Source organism: Chelonoidis abingdonii, chromosome 4 (genome assembly GCF_003597395.2).
Source record: "Chelonoidis abingdonii isolate Lonesome George chromosome 4, CheloAbing_2.0, whole genome shotgun sequence".
Taxonomy (NCBI): domain Eukaryota; kingdom Metazoa; phylum Chordata; order Testudines; family Testudinidae; genus Chelonoidis; species Chelonoidis abingdonii.
In genome coordinates this window covers 26,816,717-26,839,471 of record NC_133772.1, presented here as the reverse complement: position 1 = coordinate 26,839,471, position 22,755 = coordinate 26,816,717, and the positions used below count along the sequence as shown (strand labels likewise).

Genomic DNA, 22,755 nt, shown 5'->3' with positions numbered 1-22,755 from the left:
AACAGCCTCTTCCAGATCTGGAGCAACAGAAAGGAGAAGGCTGGTTTACCCAGCAGGCCCCTGGCCAACATTTTTCATCTAGAGCTCTCCAGCTCTGTGCGTCTGGTCTGGGCCCCCCCAAGTCACACACCATAGGGCCCCTGCAGCAGCAGGATTCCTTCCCTTGTGTGCTTACAGGAGGGGGGGGGGTCGCTCTCTTTCCCCATTACATAATGACCCTCTCTGCCCCGCCCGCAGCCTTATTCAGTGTTCTCATTTCCCAGGCATTAATCTTTGCCATCTTGGGCTCATCTAATTGGATTTCCCAGGTCACATGGTGAGATAAAAAGTCCCCAATCCGTAGGACAGATATTGGGTTATCCATGGGGAATTAAGGTAAAGAGGAGAGAGAGAGAGGGAGAGGGGCAAGGTGAAGGGCTCCCATGTTGCCATCGTAGCAGTCTCTAGCCAGCAGCTGTCCTGCGTGGAACTCCAGAGCCAGGCTGCAGCGTGAGGCCCTTCTCTAGGGTCAGGCATAGATATATATATTTTTTCTCTCTCTCTTTCCCCACCCCGTAAAGGGTGAGTGACCCAGGGTGAAGAGCTGGAAGAGACAGAGGAGCTAGAGGAACTAGAGGAGGAAGACGACGAGATGGGGAGTGGAGCGAGTGCTGAAGATAAAGAACTGGCCAAAAGGTCTAAGGAGCTGGAGAAGAAACTCCAGGAAGATGCAGACAAGGAGGCGAAGACGGTCAAGCTGCTGCTGTTAGGTAAGCATGGGAGCTGGGCAACACTGCAGCTTGCCTGGGGCACCTTCAGCTCCTCGGGTGGATCCAGAAATGAGTGGGCAGGGAAGCAGTTCTGTACCACGCAGAGCTGGTCTCCATGCATGTAATAAATGTGCAGTCTGCGGAGAATGGCCCAACAGGGGATCCTGCTGATTCAGGATCAGTGTAGGGTAGGAGGGAGATTGTTAGCCTGTGCCAACCCAGCCTTCAGTTCTGAGTTGGCTAAGTGGAGCCTGGGATGAAGGCAACCCTCAGATGAGACATGGTGATGCCAAGCTAGGGAAGGTGGGACAAGAAAGGAGAAACTGGGGTTAGTGTTGCAGGGCCTGAGGACAATCAGTTTACGTGAAGGGATTAGAAAATGACAGTATCTGCTGGTGGCCAAGGGATGGGAGACAGAAGAAAGAGAAGAGGGAGCATGAAATGCAGCGCAGGACCAACACAGGAGGACTTGGTCTGGCTCTTTCAGTCCATGGTGGGTTCAGAGATATGGGTCACCCTGACTTTTTTATTGTTGTTTTTCTCATTTTTTTCCAACTGAGAGGAGGATCTGTTCCTAAGTAGCACCAGATGGGCTCTCATTAGCTTGATGACTTCCTAACTGAAGTGATTAGCCGGGACACAGAGATTTCTCAGCCAATCGGATGTGACAAGAGGTCACAAACACCCTCTTGAGAGAAGCCTGGGTGAAGGGGGCAGCACCTCAGTAGGGATTAAAATCTATTTGTAATTTTCCAGAAGGGGCGGTGGTGGAGGGGGATGGGGGGAAATAGGAATGCTGTGGCTAGTGTCAGCACTTGGTAACTATATAACTGGGTCTTTCAGCATTGGAAGGGGGGAGGGGCGCTTTGGATTGATTTGGTGACTCGCCACGTGTGAAAAGGGAATTGATCAGAGTCATTTTTCTGGCTAAAAATGACAAGCAAAGATGTATATGTAATGTTTCACTTCACGAGAGTTTAGTGGCTGAAGCACAGGACAGAGGATCAGGACACCTGGGTTCTAGCCCCAAATCTGCTGCAGCCTCACAGTTTGACCCACAGAGTCCCCAGCTGTCAAACAGGATGGCAGTACTATCCCTACCCACACGCACACAGTGTGTGAGGTATAAGGGCTGGATCTGGCAGCAAGGCTACGCTGGTGAGCAAGGCATTGCAGGATCAAAGCGCTGCTCATTAATACTGATGAAGTGCTTTGAGATCTCTGGCCTAGAGAAAGGCAGAGGGTGATGATGATTGGGTCCATTACCTGCTTGTTGGTAGAAAACCCTCGGTGCTCCATGACCAGTGTGACTAGAAAGGGATGGACTTTATTTCTGAACACATTGAATTTACCTGACTACTAAAAGCCTCCGTTTAGCCTAATATCCCACTGGCAGAAGGGCCTGTGCTCTGAGTCTGTGTCTGCATTACTGAGGCACTAGACCGAGACTTCACAAGCCTGCTGATCTGCAAGCTGGAGCAAATGGGGCGATCCACTCCTGGACTGGGTGACTCTCTCAGGCCTTTTACGGGCACTAGAACATGAGCTGAGTACTGCAAACAGCAGGATGCTGGGGCAGTCCTCACTGCCAACCCAGCACTGCTGAGGCAAAGGAGCCTGCTGGGAGATGCCAAGGGCACGCATGGTTTAGTCCTTCTAAAGCTGCGATGGAGCTGGAGTCTCTGGCCTGCTCTCTTTCTCCTACAGCATCCCCTCTCCTGCTCCCTGGGCTCCAGCTCAGAGCACCACTTCCTTTGGACCTGTGCTGCTCAGGTGAAGCTGCTGCCCACTCTGGCATGCGGCGAAGTCTGGGGCACCCAAATCTTATACATGTGTATGTAAAGTCAGCCAGGAGGGGCCCTGCTTGGTCACAGCAGGGGCCCAAGTGTCTTCTTCAAGGCAGCTGGGGGGAGGCGTGACGGATGGATGGAATCATAGAATATTAGGGTTAGAAGGGACCACAGGAGGTCATCTAGTCCAATCCCCTGCTCAAAGCAGGACCAGTTCCCAGGGAGGACCTATCCAGAAGGTAGGGAGCAGGTGCGAGGTGAAGGTTAGGCCAGTGGATGGTCTTGGGCAGGGGAAACCCCCCAGTAACAGGCACCTCCAACCAATTCCCGCTTAGTGTCACAATCAGTGAGGGTAATTCACCCTCGCCTTCTTCCAATCAAGATCAGGCGTCTCCTCCTAAAAGAAAGACTCCTGCTCACACTGAAGAGATGGATACAGCAATGTTTGGCTGAGGTCTCTGGCCGAGGTCTCTGGCCTGGGCGTGGCAGCAGCTCTGACTACATGCACACAATGGTCAGGGGGGGCACCAGGTGGCACCATTCCAGCCCAGGAACTGGTCACTGGGGGTCAGTCCTGGTCTGCAGCTCAGGGTGCCCTAAGCCACTCTCCGTGATTCCTACGCTCATTCCCCGTGCCTGGAGAGAGCTCCAAGCCTGTGCCAGAACCGCAGCAACGTGAAGGCAACAGAATAAACCCTTGCTCCAGAGGGGGACTGGAGGGGTTGTAGGAAAGATACCATCTGAGCAGAGAACTGAGATTGAGGCTAGAAGCCCCTGCTGGAAACCCAGCCTCCCACCAAGCTCCTGGGAGCGGAGAGAGGCCAGCAGGGCCCATCTCAGCCCAGAGCCACCCTGGAGCTAATGCTTCCCGGATTTCTAGGTTACAGCGCGGCTGCGTCGCCGCTTGCCCGGCAGGGGCAGAAAGCCTACATCTGATGCTGCGCAGCGCCATAAGGGTCATCCAGGTGACGGCAGGGAGGCTGGGATCAGCGCGATTAGGCCCTAATTCTAAGCAGCTTCCTGGTTTGGAATAAGCTGCTTAAAGCAATGAGATGAGGCGACGTCCGGTGCTTGTGGCCAAGAACCGAAGGGCAGGTGATGAGAACGGAGGCAGGAGAGCGAGAGGGGGAGGCTAAGAAAAGCAAAGGCCGGGGCTGGGCGTGCCTATGGTCTGAGGCCGTGTTACTGTGCAGGGAATCCCAGCTCCAGCCAGAGTCCAGGCCCACCGACATGGTCCTTTCTACCCTGCTGGGGCAAAGTATGATGGTCCCAGCATAACAGACAGACACATGGGCCAGGCTTGCTGTGTAGGGGGGCTTATGGCATAACTAGGTTCCCCAACCCCACAGCAATGTCAGGTCCTTCATGCCGAAGGCAGCCGTGGGCATGGGACTCGAGTGTCTCCCACAGCAGTTAGCCTTTGAGCACTGGTGATGGGCTGTGGAAGGAGGGATCGCCAGCCTTCCTGGGCCAGGGAAATGAGTCGAGCCAGTAGGGAGCCTCTGAGGAATAAAAAGGGGGCACAAGCAAGGCACAGGGGGTCTCCCTTGGCCTGAGAAAGCTGTTCAGGCCCTGCTGACTGCAGGGGTATATAACCAGGGGCTCCTCTGATCCACTAGACCAGCAAGGCCCAGTACTGAGAGGAGGGGTGGGACAGGAGCCAGAGCAGAGGGGCTCAGTGACAATGCACTAGATAGTCTGCAGGTGGGCTGGGTGGATGGAGGGTGGGGGCTGCAGACTCAGGAGAGGGGGTGTGGAAGGATGATAGAAGCTGCAGGATATTGCACTGGCAGATGGATGCTGGAGGTGTGGGCATAGCGAAGGATCTGAATACTAGGCAGCCAGGCAAGAGGGTTCGTTGAGGCAGGAGAGTTGTGGAGGTTAGATACCCTTATCGAACTACAGGGCTGGAAGGGACCTCTACAGGGCCCCTAGTCCCTCCCCCCTTGCCAAGGCAGGCCAACCCCAATGGCTTTAACTTATTTTTAAGCCCCCCTGTCCTCCCAAGCTGAACTCGCCTTACAGGTAGAAAGTTATTCCTAAAAAATCCAACCTAAGCCCCTCTGTCTGCTGCTTGCTACTTGTCCTGCCCTTGGCCCAAGGAGAGCAATAGATCGCTGGCTCTTGTGTAACCACCTTTACATGCTACGTTTCTCCCTCGGCCATCTCATCTCTAGACCACACGTGCCCACTTCTTTCCTCATCTCCTACCCTGCGGGGCACAAGATGGTTTGAACCTTGGGCAGGGGGGGTCAGGTTTGGGCTGGAAGTGCCTGTCCCAGCTTCCACAGGGTGAGGACTTGGTAACTTGGAGATGAGCTGGGGTACAGCTGGCTGACATGGAGCCTCCGCTGAACGGTGCACGTGCTGGTGAACAGCAGCAATAAGGGAAGCGCAGCTGTCCCATGCATACCTCCCCCTTCCCAGAGCCCAGGCAATGCCCCAGCACCCAACGCAGAGAGCCGAGCACCTCTGGGGGGGGCTGCTGAAGGGGAGAGGCCAGGCGGTTATGTAAAAGCAGGATCACTCTCTGCTTCCTAGACAGCCAGTTTGATCACTCCCTAAAAACAAGGCCATTCCCTGGGTTGGGCTCTTGATGAGCTCCTGGGAGCCCAGGGCCCAGATCAACTTACCTGTTTGATCCACATTAATATGCCACTAAATAACCCCGCACTGGAGAAATCCATCCATGCTGAAGTGTCTGAGGGGCCAACCCCAGAGACAAGCGCATGAGGGAAAGGAGTGAAGAGCAGGATAGATGCTGCATACGGAGCACTGTATATCCAGGTCCTTACGCTGGTCCCAGTGCTGTAGGATCCGAGTGCCCAGAGCTGTGGTCCCCTCTAAGGTGCACATGTCTCTCCCTTTCTGGATGCTGGCACTCAAACGTTTCCTCCGGCTCTTTTCCAGGTGCCGGGGAGTCAGGCAAGAGCACAATCGTCAAACAGATGAAGTGAGTACCACAGGAGGGCTGACGGTCGGTTGCCCAGAACACAGCCCAAGGTGGTTTCCTTCTAGGAGCCTAATCTAGGCATGAATGTAGCATGATGACCCCCTGTGCTGCTGCTGGGCCAGGCTGCCTGCCAGCTGGCAATAGCTTAGCAAGATTAATAAAAAGAGATTAAACAACTAAACAAAACTAGCATCTGCAGTTATGCTAGCTAGGGGAGAAAGGGGTCCAGTTCTTCTGCTTTGAGGCATGAACTGATCATCATCTGGGGTCTCTTCATGTGCCATCTCAGTAACAAGTGATAGGGGGGGATGGAAGGTTCATTTCTCCCACGCACCTGCTACAGCCCACTCTCAGGACAAGGAGATTCGCTGTCTGTCTAAGCCAATCTAGCATCTCAGCACTCATGCCCTGTGAAACATCCCAGGGAGAGGATGGAGTGCAGGCACATCCCATGCGAGCTGTTGGCATGTGGGGTACTGGTGGCAAGTTGATGGCCAGCTATACCAAACAGCAGGCTGCAAGTCTCCCGGCACAAGGGAGGAGAAAACCATCACACCCCCTTTGTACGTCGCTCCTTGCTGTACTGGGTCTCTGATGTAAGCCCCATGGGGCAGGGAACACCAACCATCAAGGAGTTACACAGGGAGCAAGTGAGCTCTACGTGTCAGCAGAGTCCAGTCGCAGAAGGTCCCATGTGATCTGACCTTCCTCTATGAATCTGAGGTTCTGTCACAGGCAGAGCCATGCGTGGTCAGTCCAGGAGCCAGCGAGCTAATCTGTGCCATGGGTCTCAGATCACTTTCCTTTCAAAGCTAGTATCCTGGTCTTCACTGAGCCAGCCGATGGAGGGCATTTTCTTGTTGCATCAGGACTTGGCTGCCAGGCAACTGTGTAGATCACAATGGGCCCAATTGTAAGCAGGGCTGCACGCCAGCACAGGGGTAGATAGGGGTGTAAGGAGCTCCCTTTCTCCCTTGCATGGGGTGACATTGTCAGACACTGCTAACAGATGCCACTCAGGCTGCTACCCCTCCCCCCATATTGAGCAATGGTGTGATTCCTCAGCTCCGCACCCTACCCCTGCCAGGACCAGGGGAAAGTCAGTTATGCCAGGAAAACAGCAGGCATTCAAGCTGGCACAGTTCAGTTCCTGCACTGCCTCCTTCAGGCTGGAGGGCAAGGTGCCAATGTCTGGGCTGCAGGGAGAGGCCTGCCAGGGAAGCAAGGCTGTGATCCCTGGTAAAGGCTGTGTTTCATTCCCCTCCCCTCACAGGATTATCCACCAAGATGGTTACACGCAAGAAGAGTGCCTGGAATTCAAGTCCATCATCTATGGCAACGTGCTGCAGTCAATCCTGGCCATCATCCGAGCGATGTCCACGCTGGGGATAGATTACGCCGAATCAGGGCGAGGGGTCAGTCTGCTGCCCCTGCCCTCACTGGAACATCTGTCTGACCCCTGGACAGGGGAAGGGAGGTGGCGGGGAGGGGCACGTAGTCCCCATGTGTTCATCTGTTCTAGTGCCTGCAATTCCCAGTTACATGCAGGAGTCCTGGGAGAGGCTGCAGGGTAGTCTGGGATGCAGGATGCCCTAGGGTGTGTATGTCGGGGGGATGGGTTCTGAGCCCTAGGGTGTGTGTGTCGGGGGGATGGGTTCACTGGTGTTCACTCAAGCTAGCGTGTGAAGAATAGCAGCGTGGATGCTGCGGCTCGAGCAGAAGCTCAGGCTAGCTGTGTGAGTCCAAGTTCACCTGACCCCCTGGCTCTGAGCTCAGGGGGCTAGGCCGAGCTCATGCCCAAACTGCAACATCCATACTGCTATTTTTAGCACACTTGCTCAAATCTGTCTACTGGAATTGGGAAGCTGTGGTGTAGACATACCCTGTGTGTCTCACTCACTCCTGCTAGAAGCCAAACGTTCCCAGCTGCTCCTTACAACAGCAGATAAATATTTTAAATAGACACCACTGCCACTCAGTGGGCAAGTGGCAGTCATCTGGTTCTATTGAGATGTGATGTAGATTGGAAGGAAGGGGCAAGACCTCCAAGTGTGGGGAAAGGAGAGTCCAGAGAGGAGGGTCCTGCTCCTTTCATTATTCGCAGAGGAACAAGGACTTTGGTTTCCCGTTGCTTCAGGCACCATGCTGTTATGGGTGTGTTGCCCTCTACTGGTTATTGAAAGCATTTTGGGAGCAGCTAGAGTTCCCCACTCCAGGGCCTGGCCAGACAGGATTCTGGCCATGTTTCCCACGTTCTCTGGGGAAGCTGTTCTCAAAAAATCAGCAGGGTTGAGTAGGGGTAGAATTTAAATTTCAAAATCCACATTAAAATCCCACAAAACTTTACCCTGTTCAGAGGGGCCCAAAGCAGGTCTGCCATTCATGCCCGCTCACCGGCTTGGTCTCTTACAGGATGATGGGCGGCAGCTGTGCAACTTGGCAGATTCCATTGAGGAGGGCACCATGCCCCCGGAACTAGTGGACTGTATAAAAAAACTGTGGAAAGATGCGGGAGTTCAGGCCTGTTTTGACAGAGCAGCTGAGTATCAGCTCAACGACTCCGCTTCCTAGTAAGTCTGTCCCTATGGCTCAGTCATTAGGAAAAGCAACTGCCAAACAGCAAGATCCTCCAGGGATGCACACGACCATATTGGGACACAGAGGGTTCATCCATCGTTGGGGCTTAGTGCCGTGAATCTTCCCCATTGCTGGTGCTGAAGTGACTGATTTCTTTATGGAGCTGGTACCAATCCCCCCTCCCCCACTGCCATGCAAAAAAAAAATTGAGGACTCAGCTTTTCACCAGCAGCCAAGGGGAAGGGAAGGAGAAATTCCAGGAGAAGGGGCCAATCTGCTCCCTTTGGAGCCAGTGGAAATTTTAGCACTGAGTCCAAGGAGAGTCTTGTCCGTCAAGGGAAGGGTACATGCCCCTTAAAGGACTTTAGAAAACAAGCAAGACAGACCAGACTGGCTTTGAAGCATCAAGTTGCATGTACTCTCATAATTCACTATGTAACAAGCGAGGTCCTCTGTGCTCCCACTTAGCCCAGAATGGCTCCATGTGAGATAGAGAACACAAGGGATTATCCCTCATGGCCAAGATAGTGCTACTGTGTCAGACAAAGCCCATAAACACCACTGACATGCGACTATCACTGCTTGCTGCAGTAGGGGTGCCTGCCCCTCGTTACCAGCCTAGTTCCTGTTGCCTTAATTGATACCACATGCCAGGGTATTTCAGGCATTTGAGCACCAACCTGCCTCATGTGCTATTACAGGCTGCATTATTTAAGGCAAATGAGATATTTCAGACTCTGGTTTTCAGTAGCCTCAACGCCAAATGCTGCTTCTGCTCCCAGCAGTGTAAATCCACTGAAGACAGTGGTTACTCCAGACACATGCTGGTGTCAACACCATCGCAATTTGTCCCTTAAGGTTAGTTTAACTTAGTTCTCAAGGGCCCAGAGCCATGGTCTGGCACAACAGCGGCAGAGCAGAGGCACGGGCACATTACAGGGAATGCTGCAGGGAATACACTTCATTGTTTCACCCTGTTGATCCAAACATGGCCATTCTCTGACTTCATAAACCCCGGCCTGCCATGCAGCTCCCTCGTAGGCTGCAGCAGCTGCACAGTCTCATTCAACAGCAGAATGGAGGAGCAACTGTGGATGCTGGAACTTAAGGTTACAGGCTTTCCATACCACAGCATTAACAGAGCTGCTCCATCACCTCCCACCAGCAGGGTCCACCTGTCTGCCTCCATCTGTCGTCTCTTGCCTTGTTGTTAGATTGTTAGTTCTTTGGGCCATAGCAGACTCTGCTTGTTCAGCACCTGGCTCAAGGGGGTCATACTCCAAGGTGCTGCTGCAATGCAGGTAAGGTGGCTACGTGCACACTTTGACCCTGATTAGTTATGAACTGAGATTTTCTTGCTCTACAGTTAGGCTAGAAGGACATCTCCTCTCCCTCAGGCTAGCGGGATCGCTTGGACCTTCCCACTGTCCTCTCCTACGATTGCTAGCTCACTGATAACACCTTACCCCAGACCTCCTTCCCCATGCCCGATAGCTATATGCCCTATCACCTAGGACTGCCCCCAACAGCTCTCTGCATTCCTGCCTAGCTACCTGAACCAGCTGGATCGGATCACAGCCCCAGATTACCTCCCCAACGAACAGGATGTACTACGATCTCGAGTGAAGACCACGGGGATCATAGAGACCAAGTTCTCTGTCAAAGATCTTAACTTCAGGTGAGTGTATATGCACGTGTGTCCCTCTCCCCTTTTGTGGCATCACTGACCCAGGTATCCTGGTCAAATTCCAAACAGGCTAATGAGATTTATTTCAGTTGGCTGGGAGAGCTTGCCTCACATCCCATCCTAAACGGCTGTGTTTCTTGGCTGGTGTAAATCTGCAGAGCGCCATTGTGCTGTTGGTTTACACCAGGTAAGGATCTAGCCCTCTGCACTCATGTAAACAGCTGCCACAGCCTAATTCGGTGGGGGCTGGGTTTCTGCGATGGGTGCTAGGACTGCTTGTGTGTTCAGTGCTCTGGGCGGGAAGGGGCTAACAACAGCAGAATTATTCCCTCCACAGGATGTTTGACGTGGGAGGACAGCGGTCAGAGCGCAAAAAGTGGATCCACTGCTTCGAAGGCGTGACCTGCATTATCTTCTGCGGAGCCCTCAGCGCCTATGACATGGTGCTAGTAGAAGATGATGAAGTGGTACGTTCTCTCTCTTAATCCTTATCTGCTGATGGCACTGGGACCACTGCTCCTTTGCCACCAGAACACAGCTAAGTGGCTACTCTACCCTTTTTCAGAGCACCCGGAAATGGAAAAAAACTCCTAGCTCAGCTGGGCGACATCTGGGAGCCACCGCCCAGGTTTTAAGAAAATAGCATCTCCCTAGCACAGAGAGCGCTAAGGAGAGGGGTGAGCACCAACTTTTGCTTGGTATGAAGTGCCTGTATTGCCTGGAACACAGGGAGGCTCTGGCAGGCAACAGAGCCATGAATACCCTTGAATGGCAGCTTGCGGTTTACACTGTGCTACTCAGATGCAAATCCAGGAAGCAAAATAGCACTTGCCTGACATCAGATTAACCCATGTCTGAAAATAAATGCCTGCCTTCCAGCTAGTACAGCTAGCACCTAAAGCTAATTCACATAGCACAGTGACATCCCGTGGCTGGTTAAGGCAAAGGATATTTCAGGAGGCTGCCCCATGGCCTGCCTTTCAAGAGGGCACGAGAAATCAATAGGAGAAGGAAGATGGGCTTGTGGTTAAAGCACGAGGTACGAGAGCTGGATACTGTTCCCAGCCTATGTGACCTTGGACAGAGAACTGACGCCTGGATTTTCAGAAGTACCTGCACTCCCGGCTGATTTCGATAGGCATGGCGGGTGCACAGCCCCTCTGGAAAAAAACACTCAATTGTTCTGCAGCGTCTGTCTCTGTCAGTGAGGGATCGTAGCACCGACCTTTCAAGGTTAGCATGGGGCTGAATTCAGTGGAACATCTGTAATGGCGTTCTCATCCTCAGCCCTATCTCCCTGCTGCAGAGCAAGTGCAGAATGTTGGCACATCGGTTTCAGAACCTGTAAACGAGGAAGCGAAGGTGGAAAATTCAGAGGAAAAAAATCTGGAATGGCTCAGATGTGAGCCACAAGCATGGAAACCTGCTTCACAGCAAGAAACTAAAGACCCTCAGTCTGTTTAATTTGCCCGAGAGAAGGTTAAGAGGTGACTTGATCCCAGCCCAGAAGCTCCTGAGCAGGAAGTTTTCCAATGGCAGAGAATCTTTAATCTAGCAGACAACGGCTGGAAGACCCAACGGCTAGACTCATGCAGACTAGATAGAAGGTGCACATTTTTAGCAGCCAGAATGTTTAACCATTAGAACAACCTACCTGGGCACGTGCTGATGTGGGGGGCTTGGAGATTAAGCACTGCATCAGGAGAGCTGGTAAGAATGGGATTCACAGAATCCAGCAACCTGAGCAGGGAGCCATCCAAGCCGGCCAGTAGAAGAGCAGAGGCCTGGCATTGCCTCAGTGATCTAACTCCATGGGGTTGGGGTGCCATCCCCAATAGGCATATGGGAGATCCAGCTTTGAATCCCCGCTCTAATCTGGAGCAGGAACTTGGACCCACATCATCCATCTCCCAGCTATGTGTCCTGAGGAGGTGTGTTCCAGGGCAGGTCTCTCTTTACTTCTCCTGCTGAAGCTGTCCCACTTTGTCTGAAACACTTAAATTGCCCTTGGAGCAGGGACAGGACCTTGGGTCTCCCAGGAGGTGCACTAACCCCTGGGCTATAGTCTCTCTCTCCAGACCAGTGACTGTTTCAATATCCCACACAAATAGCTTCGCCAGAAGAAATGGAGACACCTGCCCCAGAGTATGCCAGAACCTGGCAGTCAGGGCACTCAGTTGAGGTGGGGGAGATTCAAGTTCATGTCCCTGCTCTGAACCAAGCAGAGGGGGATTCAAACCTAGACCTTCCAGCTGAGTGCTCCAACCACTGAGTGACTGAGTACAGAGTGAACCCGCACCATGTTTTGTGTGGGTTAGTGTGCTCCAAGCATGTCTACAGGATTGGGCACAGCAAGCAAGACAGGTGGGGTAACACCTCGTTTAAAGATCAGACCAGGCAGCTCAGCAGTCTCAGGAATTAGTGGCTTTGCACATGTCCACCAGTGGAAGCAGAGGTGCCAAGGAATTTAGGCACACTCAGGGTTAAGCAGCAGGTGAGCAGGGGATTGAGGATCTAAGTTCCTTTGTGGGTCTAGCCTGGAGTCTTTAAATCAAAATTGGGTCTCTCTTCCTAAAAGCTCTGTGCTAGCTCAGTCACAAGCTATGGGCAGGGTGCAGAAATCCCTGGGTGGGTTCTCTGGCCTGTGCTGTGCAGGTCAGACTAGATGACTTCTTTTGTTTTTAAAATCTATGTAGCTATGTCAGAGCTAGAAAAAGGACAACAGCCAAACAGCATGGCCAAGACTGCAGCTTTGAGAAACCCCAGGAGAATTACCACATCCTGTGTGGGGACAGTACAGGTGAAATCCTGGCCCCACTAACGTCAATGACAAAGCTCCCGTTGACTTCACAGGGCTAGGCTTTCCCCCCTCCAGTCAGTGGTTGCCCTGGTTGCTGAAGGTCAGATGTCAGCATAGGGAGGAATTGAGTCTTATGACAATTAAACCCACAGGAAGTGATACACCTGTAATGAACGTATGTGTATCAAAGAGGCAGCGATGGCTTGCAGAACTAGCCAGGCAGCAAGCTGCAGCTGAACAGCTGTGCCCATAGCTGAAGAAATCCCTTAGAACAGTTTGCAGTTTTACCATGAAAAACTGTTCATAACTCTGCTGCTTATATGTGCAGTTACATAACTGATGGATGGAAAAATCACTGTCCATTCACCCACTGCTTGCTTGGTGTAGCAATGCAGGGGAAAGCAGCCACAGATGGGCCTGATCCAACCCACCACTCTGAACCTGGCTCTCAACTGAAGCTGGAGCCCCATCTCCAAGGGGCACCCTTATTACACTAGGAAGCAGAGGCTGAAAAAGATTTGTCCACCACAAACCCCGATTGGCTGCACTTGAGCTCCCAGTGCGATGTTATGTCCAAAAAGGCTGATGCGATCCCGGGATGCATAAACAGGGGAATCTCAAGTAGGAGGAGAGAAGTTATTTTTCCTCTGTATTTGGCACTGGTGGGACCAGTGCTGGAACCCTGTGTCCAGTTCTGGAGTTCACAAATTCAAAGAGGATGTTGATAAATTGGAGAGGGGTCAGAGAAGAGTCACAAGAATGAGGGTTATAATGACAGACTCAAGGAGCTCTATTTAGTCTAAAAGAGAAGGTGGAGGGGTGACTTGATCAGTCTATAAATACCGATTTGGGGAACAAATATTTAATAACGGGCTCTTCACTCCAGCAGACAACGGCCTACCACGAGCCAGTGCCAGGAAACTGAAGCTTGACAAATTCAGGCTGGAAATCAGGCATAAAATTTTAACAGTGCAAGTAATTAACCATTGGCACAACTGACCAAGGGTCACGGTGGATTCTCCATCACTGACCATTTTTAAATCACCAATGGGCTGTTCTCTGCTCTAGGAATGATTTGAGGCAGGTCTCTGGCCTGGGCCCTACAGGGCATCAGGCTAGCCAATCACAATGGTCCCTCCTGGCCATCGAATCAATGAGTTTGTTGCCCAAGCAGTTCCCTTGACCTTCAGGACCTGCACATAGCCAACTCTTAAGGCCCACTAGATTTGAGGTGGGGGAACACTACAGGCTCAGCTGGGTCCTTATCTGCACATGTGAACCTTCTATTAAGATCACCAGGAGTGATCTTATTTTCTTCCCCAATCTACATTACTTTGCACTTATCAATGTTGAATTTAATCTGTCATTTTGTTGTCCAATCACAGAGTTTGTGAGCTTCCTTTGTAACTGTTCACAGTCAGCTATAGACTTAATTATCTGAAATAATTTTGTATAATCTGCAAATTTTGCCACTTCACTGTTCACTCTCTTTTCCAGATCATTACTTAATATGTTGACTAGCACAAGTCCCAGTACAGATCCTTGCGGAACCCCGTTGTTTACCTCTCTCCTTTGTGAAAACTGATCATTTATTCCTATCTTTTGTTTCCTCTCTTTTAACCAGTTACTGCTCTATGAGGACCTTCCCTATTATCTCACACCTACTTAGTTTGCTTAAGAGCCTTTGGTCAGGGACCTTGTCAAAGGCTTTCTGAAAATCCAAGTACCCTAGATCCTCTGGATCACCCTTGTCCACATGCTTGTTGACTCCTTCAAAGAATAGACTGGTGAGGCATGATTTCCCTTTACAAAAGCTGTTATGACTATTCCCCATGTTCACCGGTGTGTCTGATAACTCTGCTCTTTCCTGTAGTTTCTACCACTTTGCCCAGTACTGAAATTAGTTTTATCAGCCTGTAATTGCCAGGATTGCCTCTGAAGCCTTTTTAAAATTGGTGTTACGTTAAATCACCCTCTGTACCGGATGACTGGAGGATAGCTAAGCACAGGTTACATACCTCAGTTAGTAGCTCTGCAGCTTCATATTCGAGCTCCTTCAGAACTCATGGGTGAATCCCATCTGGTCCTGGTGACTTATTACTGTTTAGTTTGTCAATTTGTTCCAAATTTCCTCTACCACCACCTCACTGTGGGACAATGCTGAGATTTGTCACTCAAACAGGGCCCAAAGAGGACTAAAGCATATTCTGGTTTTGGTTTATAACAGATGAAGCAAGAGCAGAGAGCCTTCCTAAAATCAGACCACCACCACTCTTGGGATGATTTGTATTTCAGTAGCATCCAGCAGCCCCAACCAAAACCAGGGTCCCAATGGTGCTATATGCTGCACAGACCGACAGTAGAGACAGCCCCTGACCCAAAGTGCTAATCCTTTGAACAGAAACAGCACGGTGGAAATAACAGATCATCCTCTCCCTTGCACAGGTGGGGGCCTAAGACACCAGGGAAGAGACCTGCCCAGGTTCACACAGGGAGGGAGTGTAGGGCAGAGCACAGAACAGAACCCACATCTCCTCAGTTGCAGTCCAGTTCCTTAGCCCCAGTGTCTGATATTCCAGCTCCATCAGACACTGATGATCTAATGCCCCCCCCAGCAGGGAGAGGGTTTTATCCATCTCTGACTGCTGGAATCCCACAGAGCATCCATCCAGGTCAGTTTGCTCTGGGACGTCCATAAAGAGAAGACAAGAAGAAGAGAGAGTGAGCTCTAGGATCCAGGCTCGTTCCTGCAGTGCCAGCCATTTGGTTCCCGCAAGTCAATCTGAGGGCCGGTGGACTTTCACAGCAGCTCCCTCCCTAACATGACGCTCAGTCTCCAGCTTCCTCGACCAAGATTCTCTCCAGAGCCCCCATTTCATGTACAAACAGCATCAAGGGGAAACTGGTGCAATGCAGCCTGTGGGGAATGGTTTGGATACCACCAGTCAGGCATAGGGGCTCTCAGCCTCTCCTTCAAACAACACACGGAGGGTGAAGAGCAGAGAAAGCTGGAGATAAGGAGGCAGAAAACAGTAACACGATGCCTCCGGTATTGTCTTCTCCTGCTAGGAGCAGCCCTCTAAGGGAAGCCAGCTCATTAACACAACAGCAGCCCTCCTGCATGCAGATAGTTGTCCTTCAAACAGGGCACCCGCTTCTCTTGTGCCCTCAGGATGGATTAATGCAGAAGGGCTCCTTGGCCCTGCCGGTTATTAAAACAAATGCTTTGGAGGAGATTTGCAAATCAGAGAACATGCTCCACAGCTGGTGGAGAGTTCTCTTCTCAGTAGACAAGAGACTATGGACAGGGGAGACTGAACTCCTCCCTCTCTTTGGTTGGACTCAGAGGACAAACCAGGGGGCAGCATTTTAGACTTTCACAAGATGCTGGAAAAGTCCCTACTCTGGTACCCCTTCAGACAGGCAAGGGGCATGAGGGAGACTACACAGTCAAGCCCTTCAGAGCAGGAACAAGAGCCAGGAGGAGGAAAGGCCTAGTGGATAGGGCATGGGAAATTTGGGTTCAGTTCTCACCTCAGAGTTCCTTGTGTGACCTTGGGCAAGTCATCTGATTTACCCTCTGGCTCAGTTTCCTCTATACAGTGGGGATAGGACTTCTCTGCCTCTGGGGTGTGTTGTGATCCGTTAACATTTGGGAGGTGCTTATACTACCAGAGGTTAGAGTTGGAGGCTGCTTGTGATAGTCCCATAGCAGAGATTTGGGCCAGCGTGTACTAGTTCTTAAGGAAGATAGTCCTATCACAGCTGACTTGCAAACCAAGAGGTTAAGAGATTGATCTTGCTTTGTGAAGGGCACTGTAGTGATCAAAGAGGGTGATTTCTGAAGGGTCTACCTATCCTAAAGCACCTGCAACTCCTCTTGTGGCTGCTGCAGGAAGACCCATAGGCGATGGCTCCTTAGAGAGCTAGAGCACATACTCTCTGCCATTGGAATGCTATGGGAGATAACTGGCCATTATTTTAGTAATGGGGTCTCAGCTCAGTTATTTAGACAGTGACTTCTCACATCTGATTCTTCCCCACACGCAGCCTGCCTTGCAGCAATTAGGAATCTGGCATTAGTGTTCTGACATGTGAGGGTGCAGAGTGACAGAAGTCCTTCACTCTGGACTCCCCAGTAGCTGTTGTGACAACCCATAGAAACAGCCAGCTGCCTACAGTGTGGCAACGGAAGTTAGGGCTACCGAGCTACCTGGCTTTGAGGAGCAGGAATGTGAGGATTCTCAAGGCAAAAAGAATCCAACAACTCTAACCAAGCAGTTCAAGACTTCCCTATCGTTCGCCATTTCGATAAATATTCTTCCATAAAAACCACCTACAACCTTCTCTTTGGCAACACATGTGCTTGTTACAGCAAAAGAACAGGAGAGTTTGCAAAAGACAAAAGGTAAAATCAACTTGCTGAAATGCAGCTGGTTTGGCTGCTGTTTTCCAGCGGCTGTATCTGTACTTTCCCTCTCGCTGCTGGCAGTACTTTAAGTTCAGCAACAGTAAATCTCTCCTCAATGCTTTCCTGTGTCTCAAAAGAGCTTTATTAGTGGTATTATGGTAGCAGCTGGAGGGCCTTGTAACGGACATGGGCCCCCACTGAGCTTGGCAGAGAAGAGTCTCTGCTCCAACGAGCTTACAGTCGAATGAATTTGTTCCCCTTGTACTTTTTCAGTCATGGCATCATCTGAAAATTGGAGGCCTGTTGAAACTGCAAAAAAGCCACCATGGAAGGATGCTGATTTGCTTTGTTTGAAATCCAGTTGGTCTAAAGCTTCTGGCTAACACAGAGTCCTTACCTGGGCTACGACAAACAGGAAACATCACGGCTTTATGACTAGTAAAGGCTTCACCATTGTAACAGTATAAAGTGCTGCCCTCACCTTTACAGCTGCAAAAACTGTGGAGATCGAAAAGCAAGTACAATTAGTGCAGCTCAGGCAATGCCTGTTGTAGAGCCTCAGCCTGTTTGAGGAACAAGCTTGAGCAGGAGTCGGGACTTGCATGTGCTGGCAAGCCACAGAAACTTGAGTGGGGGAGAGCTTTCAGTATGTGTTAAACCAGCAAGGACCTGCCCATCCCTTCTTTCTGAAACCAGAATGAGTAGGGTCTTTACAACACACCCACCTCTGAAATTTCTTTACAAGTGATGTGGTCTTTTTGTCTTCAGAACCGCATGCATGAGTCTCTGCATCTGTTCAACAGTATATGCAACCACAAGTTCTTTGCTGCCACCTCCATTATTCTGTTCCTCAACAAGAAGGACCTCTTTGAGGAAAAGATCAAGAAAGTCCACCTCAGCATTTGCTTCCCAGATTACGATGGTGAGTTGGTCTAAAAACTTTACCTCCCCCTTCCCCCCTTTGTGCTAGTGTTTAGGCCCAAATTATCCTCATCCGAGTCTAAAAACAAAACAAAAAAACAAATCAGAGTAACGGGTAGGAAGAAGTGTGCAGCACAAAAGCCATGAAGGAATAGAAAATGGTTGTCTTGGGAAAAGTCATTAGGATCAAACTAGGCCTCTGCAGCTAGGAAAAGGACAGGATCTGTATTAAGCATTACCACCTTGGGATGATTTGGTAGGAACAAAGAGGTTTTGACTCAAGGCTGAACCATCCCAAGAGAAGATCTGCTTGCTCTTCACCTTGCGTAGAAAGCACATGTCACTGCCCAGGGCAGTCACTCCAATCTTGTTCTTTGCCATGTTTTGGGAGAATTTAATGCATGTTAAAGGATCACACTTCTTCTGCTGGCCAAAGATCCAGCCTAATCATAATGGGCTTTGAGGAGTTTCTAATTAGTGCAGTCTACCTAATCAGCAGCACTTAGCAGCAGAGTTATTTCCTTCCCCAAAATAGGTCCCAATACATTTGAAGATGCAGGAAATTACATCAAGAATCAGTTCCTTGATCTCAACATGCGAAAAGATGTGAAAGAAATTTACAGTCATATGACCTGTGCCACAGACACACAGAACGTTAAATTTGTGTTTGATGCAGTCACGGATGTAATCATCAAAGAGAACCTCAAGGACTGTGGTCTTTTCTAGAACTCCAACTTTCGCAGGTACTGTAACTTCAAGCAGAGAACTAAATGCCTATTGTAAGTCACAATTTAGCTACTTTACTACTAAATGGGCATTGTGAGAGATAGGAGACAACTGGTCTGACTCCTCACCGATAGTTAGGGTCCTACCAAATTCACAGCTGTGAAAAACAGGTCATGGACAGTGAAATCGGATCTCCCCAGTGGAATCTGGCTATTGTAGAGGGGACCAGATTTCACAGCACAGGGTGGCTGGAGAGCAGCGGCTGCTGGCCAAGAGCCCAGCTTTGAAGGCAGAGCTGCCACCACCAGCAGCACAGAAGTGACAGTATCATATGGTACGGTACTGCCACCCCTACTTCTGTGCTGCTGCTGGCAGTGGCGCTGCCTTTAGAGCTGGGCGCCTGACCAGAAGCTGCCCTCCAGCTGCCCAGCTCTGACGGCAGCAAAACAGAAGTAAGGGTGTCAATATCGTGACCCCCCTACAGTAGTTGTATGACATCCCCCCCCTCCCCCCCCCCACACGACCCCGTTTTGGGTCAGGACCCCTGAGTTACAATACTGTGAAATTTCAGATTTAAATATCTGAAACTGAAATTTATTATTTTTAAAATCCTATGACCATGAATTTGGCAAGGCCCTACTGATAGAGCAGATTTTCCAGAGTGCTCGGTGCACTTTTTGCCCTTGTAAACAGCTATATTACCACTAAACCACTGGTTCTTAACCTTTTCCCCTCCCGTCTTGGCTGTACCCTCCTCCTTTTTCATAGTATGGGAAGGGCAGGGTGATTGCAAGCACTAGCCACCCTCTTGAAGAACCCAAGAAACACACTACTTAAACCCTGCCAGCCCCAGCAGTGGTTGATTTCCCTACTCAGTGCATAGAAGGGGTTTTTAGCTGAATCTGGTATGCCAAAGTGGGCTAGAGGATCCATTTGGGTAGTAAAGTATTGTTTTAAGGCACTATATTACAAAACTGTTCAGCCTTGTCCATGGAGATATGGTGCCTATTGTAATACAGACCTGGCCCTGTGAGTCAGGCAAGATCAGGGCACTACACTGCCACAACACAGTATCCTTGCTAGTCTGAGGCAGTCTTATAGTCTAGTCCATAAAATTATCACTGCTCAGGGAAACAGGTCCTGAATCCTGCTCGCACTAGAGCTTAAACAGAACCTAGCATGACTAGTGTGGGCAGGGCCAACGAGATGAGCTTTGCGCAGTGTTCTGCTTTAGACAGCCTTTTAGCTATAGCCACCATGATGTTTTTTAACAAACGTGAATGTTATTTTCAGTTTGTACCAACTGCCCAGAAAATCTCTGAAGCATTCTCTGCCCATCCCTTACCTCCAAAACATCCAGCCAGCATCCTCCAACACTTTGTTTCCTGGGGAGCAAAATGAGCAGTCTTGGAGCTTTCACTTTCCAAGCACATGCATAGGAAAGCAGGGAAATTAAAAGCCGCCAGCCAGCTTCTCTACAGGCATAAAGTAGCTTGCAGAAGGGCAGAGGGACAAAACACACTGATTTCACCTCTGCATTGTTTGCTGCAAAACAAAACAACTTTCCAATCAGAGCACACAGCAGTCTGTGAATGCAGGAACGCTCACTTTACACATAAAGGAAGACAGTGTGTCATGACAGTAGCTTGGAAGGTTTAGCACTGTATTGGCAATACAAGCACCAACGAACACAGCTCCTCTAGTAGCGGTTGATTAGATGGAGAATAATTCTTGTAAACTTTACTACCACCATTGTATTTTCACACTTTGTTTGCTACTGTCTGAGTCAGATTCTCATTTAGATCAAGGCATGTTTATACAGCTCTGGCGTTCGCATAAATCAGAATCTGGCCCCTCAATATTGATATTCTGCAGGGATTTACGCAATAGATTTATGCATTGCATTTTAATTCTCTTAAAATGTCCTCCTAATTTTAAAGTTGTAAAAGTATTTAACTTCCTTTTCTCTCCCCGATACCTCCCTCAAGAAAAGAAAATGACTTCCACTTAGCATGACTGTTCTGCAGAGTCCACACTCTAATACCTGCCCCGCACACGGCTGCACATCTCCAAGAACAAGCCATCCAGCGAGGCTAAACTTCCTGCAGCCCAGCTGTCTTCCAGGGTAATTTCCTCATTTTTAATAAAATAAATAGTTTCTCTGCAGTCTGTGCGCACTTTAAAACTGCTGCTTACAAGAGATTCAATGTGATCTGAATCCAAAGAGTCATCAGGACACCAAATGGATAACTGATACTGAAGTTTTACATCTCTGCACAGCTGCATGTAAAAAACGTATTACAAACCTACATGGAAAAGGTGAAAGCAATGTTTTGTGGAATTCTAGAGAAAACCCCCCTCAATTATATTTCATGGAAATCAAAAAAAATCTGTAAGTGATGTGAACTGAAAGCGGACAATGGAACTGATTTAATTTTAACTCAAATGTTAACTAATCCCTCTTTCCTTATGTTTTAAGAAACTAACCAATTTACCAGTTGTAAATAAGCCCCCCAAAATTGTGAAATTTTCAACCCTTCCATTGGAAAAAAATTAACATTTACAGTTCCTGCAACTGGTGCAATTTGTCCCCACAGCCTTAAGTAGCTGATTGACTATTTCTGGAATCCATGAGATAGCCTGGAAGGCTTATGAGTCTAGACCCGTTCTTTCTATCCACACAGTGTAGCAGTACTGATCTCAGCTCAGACTGGGACTGCTGAGACTTTTGCACATGCTGTCTCATTGATGCCTACTGTTGAAGATCACAGGACAGTGAGAGAGAGCGTTGAATTTTAGAATTTGGCAAACATTTCACATCTAGAAGGTGGGGAGAAAAGGTCAGATACGAAGAGGAAATGGTTACTTGAAAAGATTCTCATTCTGCTATTTAGAGCTGTATCTGCTCTCATCTGTAAATAAGTTTATGCTATTACTGTAGACAAGGTTTCTTGTATCTTCTCAATGTTTACTGCAGAGAATCACGTATATGGCTTCAATTAAACTGTAGTAAAACCAAAATAAAGAAATGTGCATGGAATGGCTGGCTGTCATTTGTTCTGGGCTAGCTGCTTTTAAAATGATGATTCCTCAAAGCACGAAAACATGAACCACAGAGCTCAGAAGCAGCAGCCATACTGGCCCTTGTCCTGTAGCAGCTGCACACACAGATCTCACACTGCAGCCAACAAGCGCTCCATGTGCACAGTGGCCACAGAGTCAAGCCAAGTGACTGGTCTGGCCATGCTGTGGAACTTCCAGTCAGTGCTGCCTTGGCTGGTTGCATGGGTGCCATTTACAGTCAAGTCCCCCGCCTTCCCCCCCCCCCGACTTCACTTCACCTTTAATAGTCTGAAGCTGCAAAGTGCTGAGCATCCTTGGTCTCACTGAAAGAAGAAATAAGCATTTATAGGCACAGCCCCTTGCAGGATCAAGCCCTAATGCCAGCTTCCGCAGTTCCTTCAGGTGGCACAATGTTGGCATACAATGTCACTGGAGGGGTCAACATGCATGTATGCTTTAAGAACGGAGTGAGCTACTCCTGGCATCACTCTGAAGCTGTAATGATTCCTACAAGGTTTGGTTAAAAGGAAAGTGTGAGATATACACTGACAGTTGAAGGGGATTTCCAGGTGAAAACGAGTTGTTTACAGCTACTGAATGCTGCCACTTGTTGGAAATGTTATGCAAGGCATAGAGTATGGGGTAATGACAACTTGGACCAGCTGAGGTTTTTCCCCCAGAGTTTGAAGTGCTAGCAGGATAGTGGTGCTGTACTTCCAGGCAAACTTTCTTCAAGCTGACATGTATCCACCTATTGTAACAGGCTGGCTTTGGACATTTTTTCCATTGCATTCAAGTGAGGAACTAGGACTCTACCAAGAGACTTGCTACCAGATGTGATGAGCGATATAGGATGTCTGCTGATCTCTATCCAAGCCACTGGCAGCAGAAGACAGTATTGTACAAGACACCAGTAGGTCTAGAGGTCCTGTAGTCAAGAATTAGTAGATCTCTGCTTAGTCCCACCTTATTCGCTACTAGCTGCGCATCTTATTTGTGCAAAGAGAGCGATGTGGACAGACCACATAATATAGGAGCACATTTCCAGAAATAGTTGGAATAAACTAGAGAAAAAGAC

The 22,755-nt window shown here is 49.6% G+C and overlaps 1 protein-coding gene across 1 annotated transcript; it reads left to right on the top strand.

The window, feature by feature from the left end:
• Nucleotides 1-606: 606 nt before the first annotated feature.
• GNAT2 (G protein subunit alpha transducin 2) lies at nt 607-18,614 on the top strand. Its single transcript, XM_032799653.2, has 8 exons — nt 607-749; nt 5,450-5,492; nt 6,766-6,907; nt 7,905-8,062; nt 9,619-9,747; nt 10,094-10,223; nt 17,736-17,889; nt 18,424-18,614. Exons 1-8 carry the CDS (start codon nt 632-634, stop codon nt 18,612-18,614), a joined length of 1,065 nt encoding a protein of 354 aa, XP_032655544.1. The 5' UTR covers nt 607-631.
• Nucleotides 18,615-22,755: the final 4,141 nt, after the last annotated feature.

Bases quoted from the DNA above. Each gene is read 5' to 3' on its own strand.
- GNAT2 (XM_032799653.2), top strand. From the start codon at position 632: ATGGGGAGTGGAGCGAGTGCTGAAGATAAAGAACTGGCCAAAAGGTCT. The intron at 8,063-9,618 runs GTAAGTCTGTCC...ATTCCTGCCTAG, and splicing joins CTCAACGACTCCGCTTCCTA to CTACCTGAACCAGCTGGATC. The intron at 9,748-10,093 runs GTGAGTGTATAT...TTCCCTCCACAG, and splicing joins GTCAAAGATCTTAACTTCAG to GATGTTTGACGTGGGAGGAC.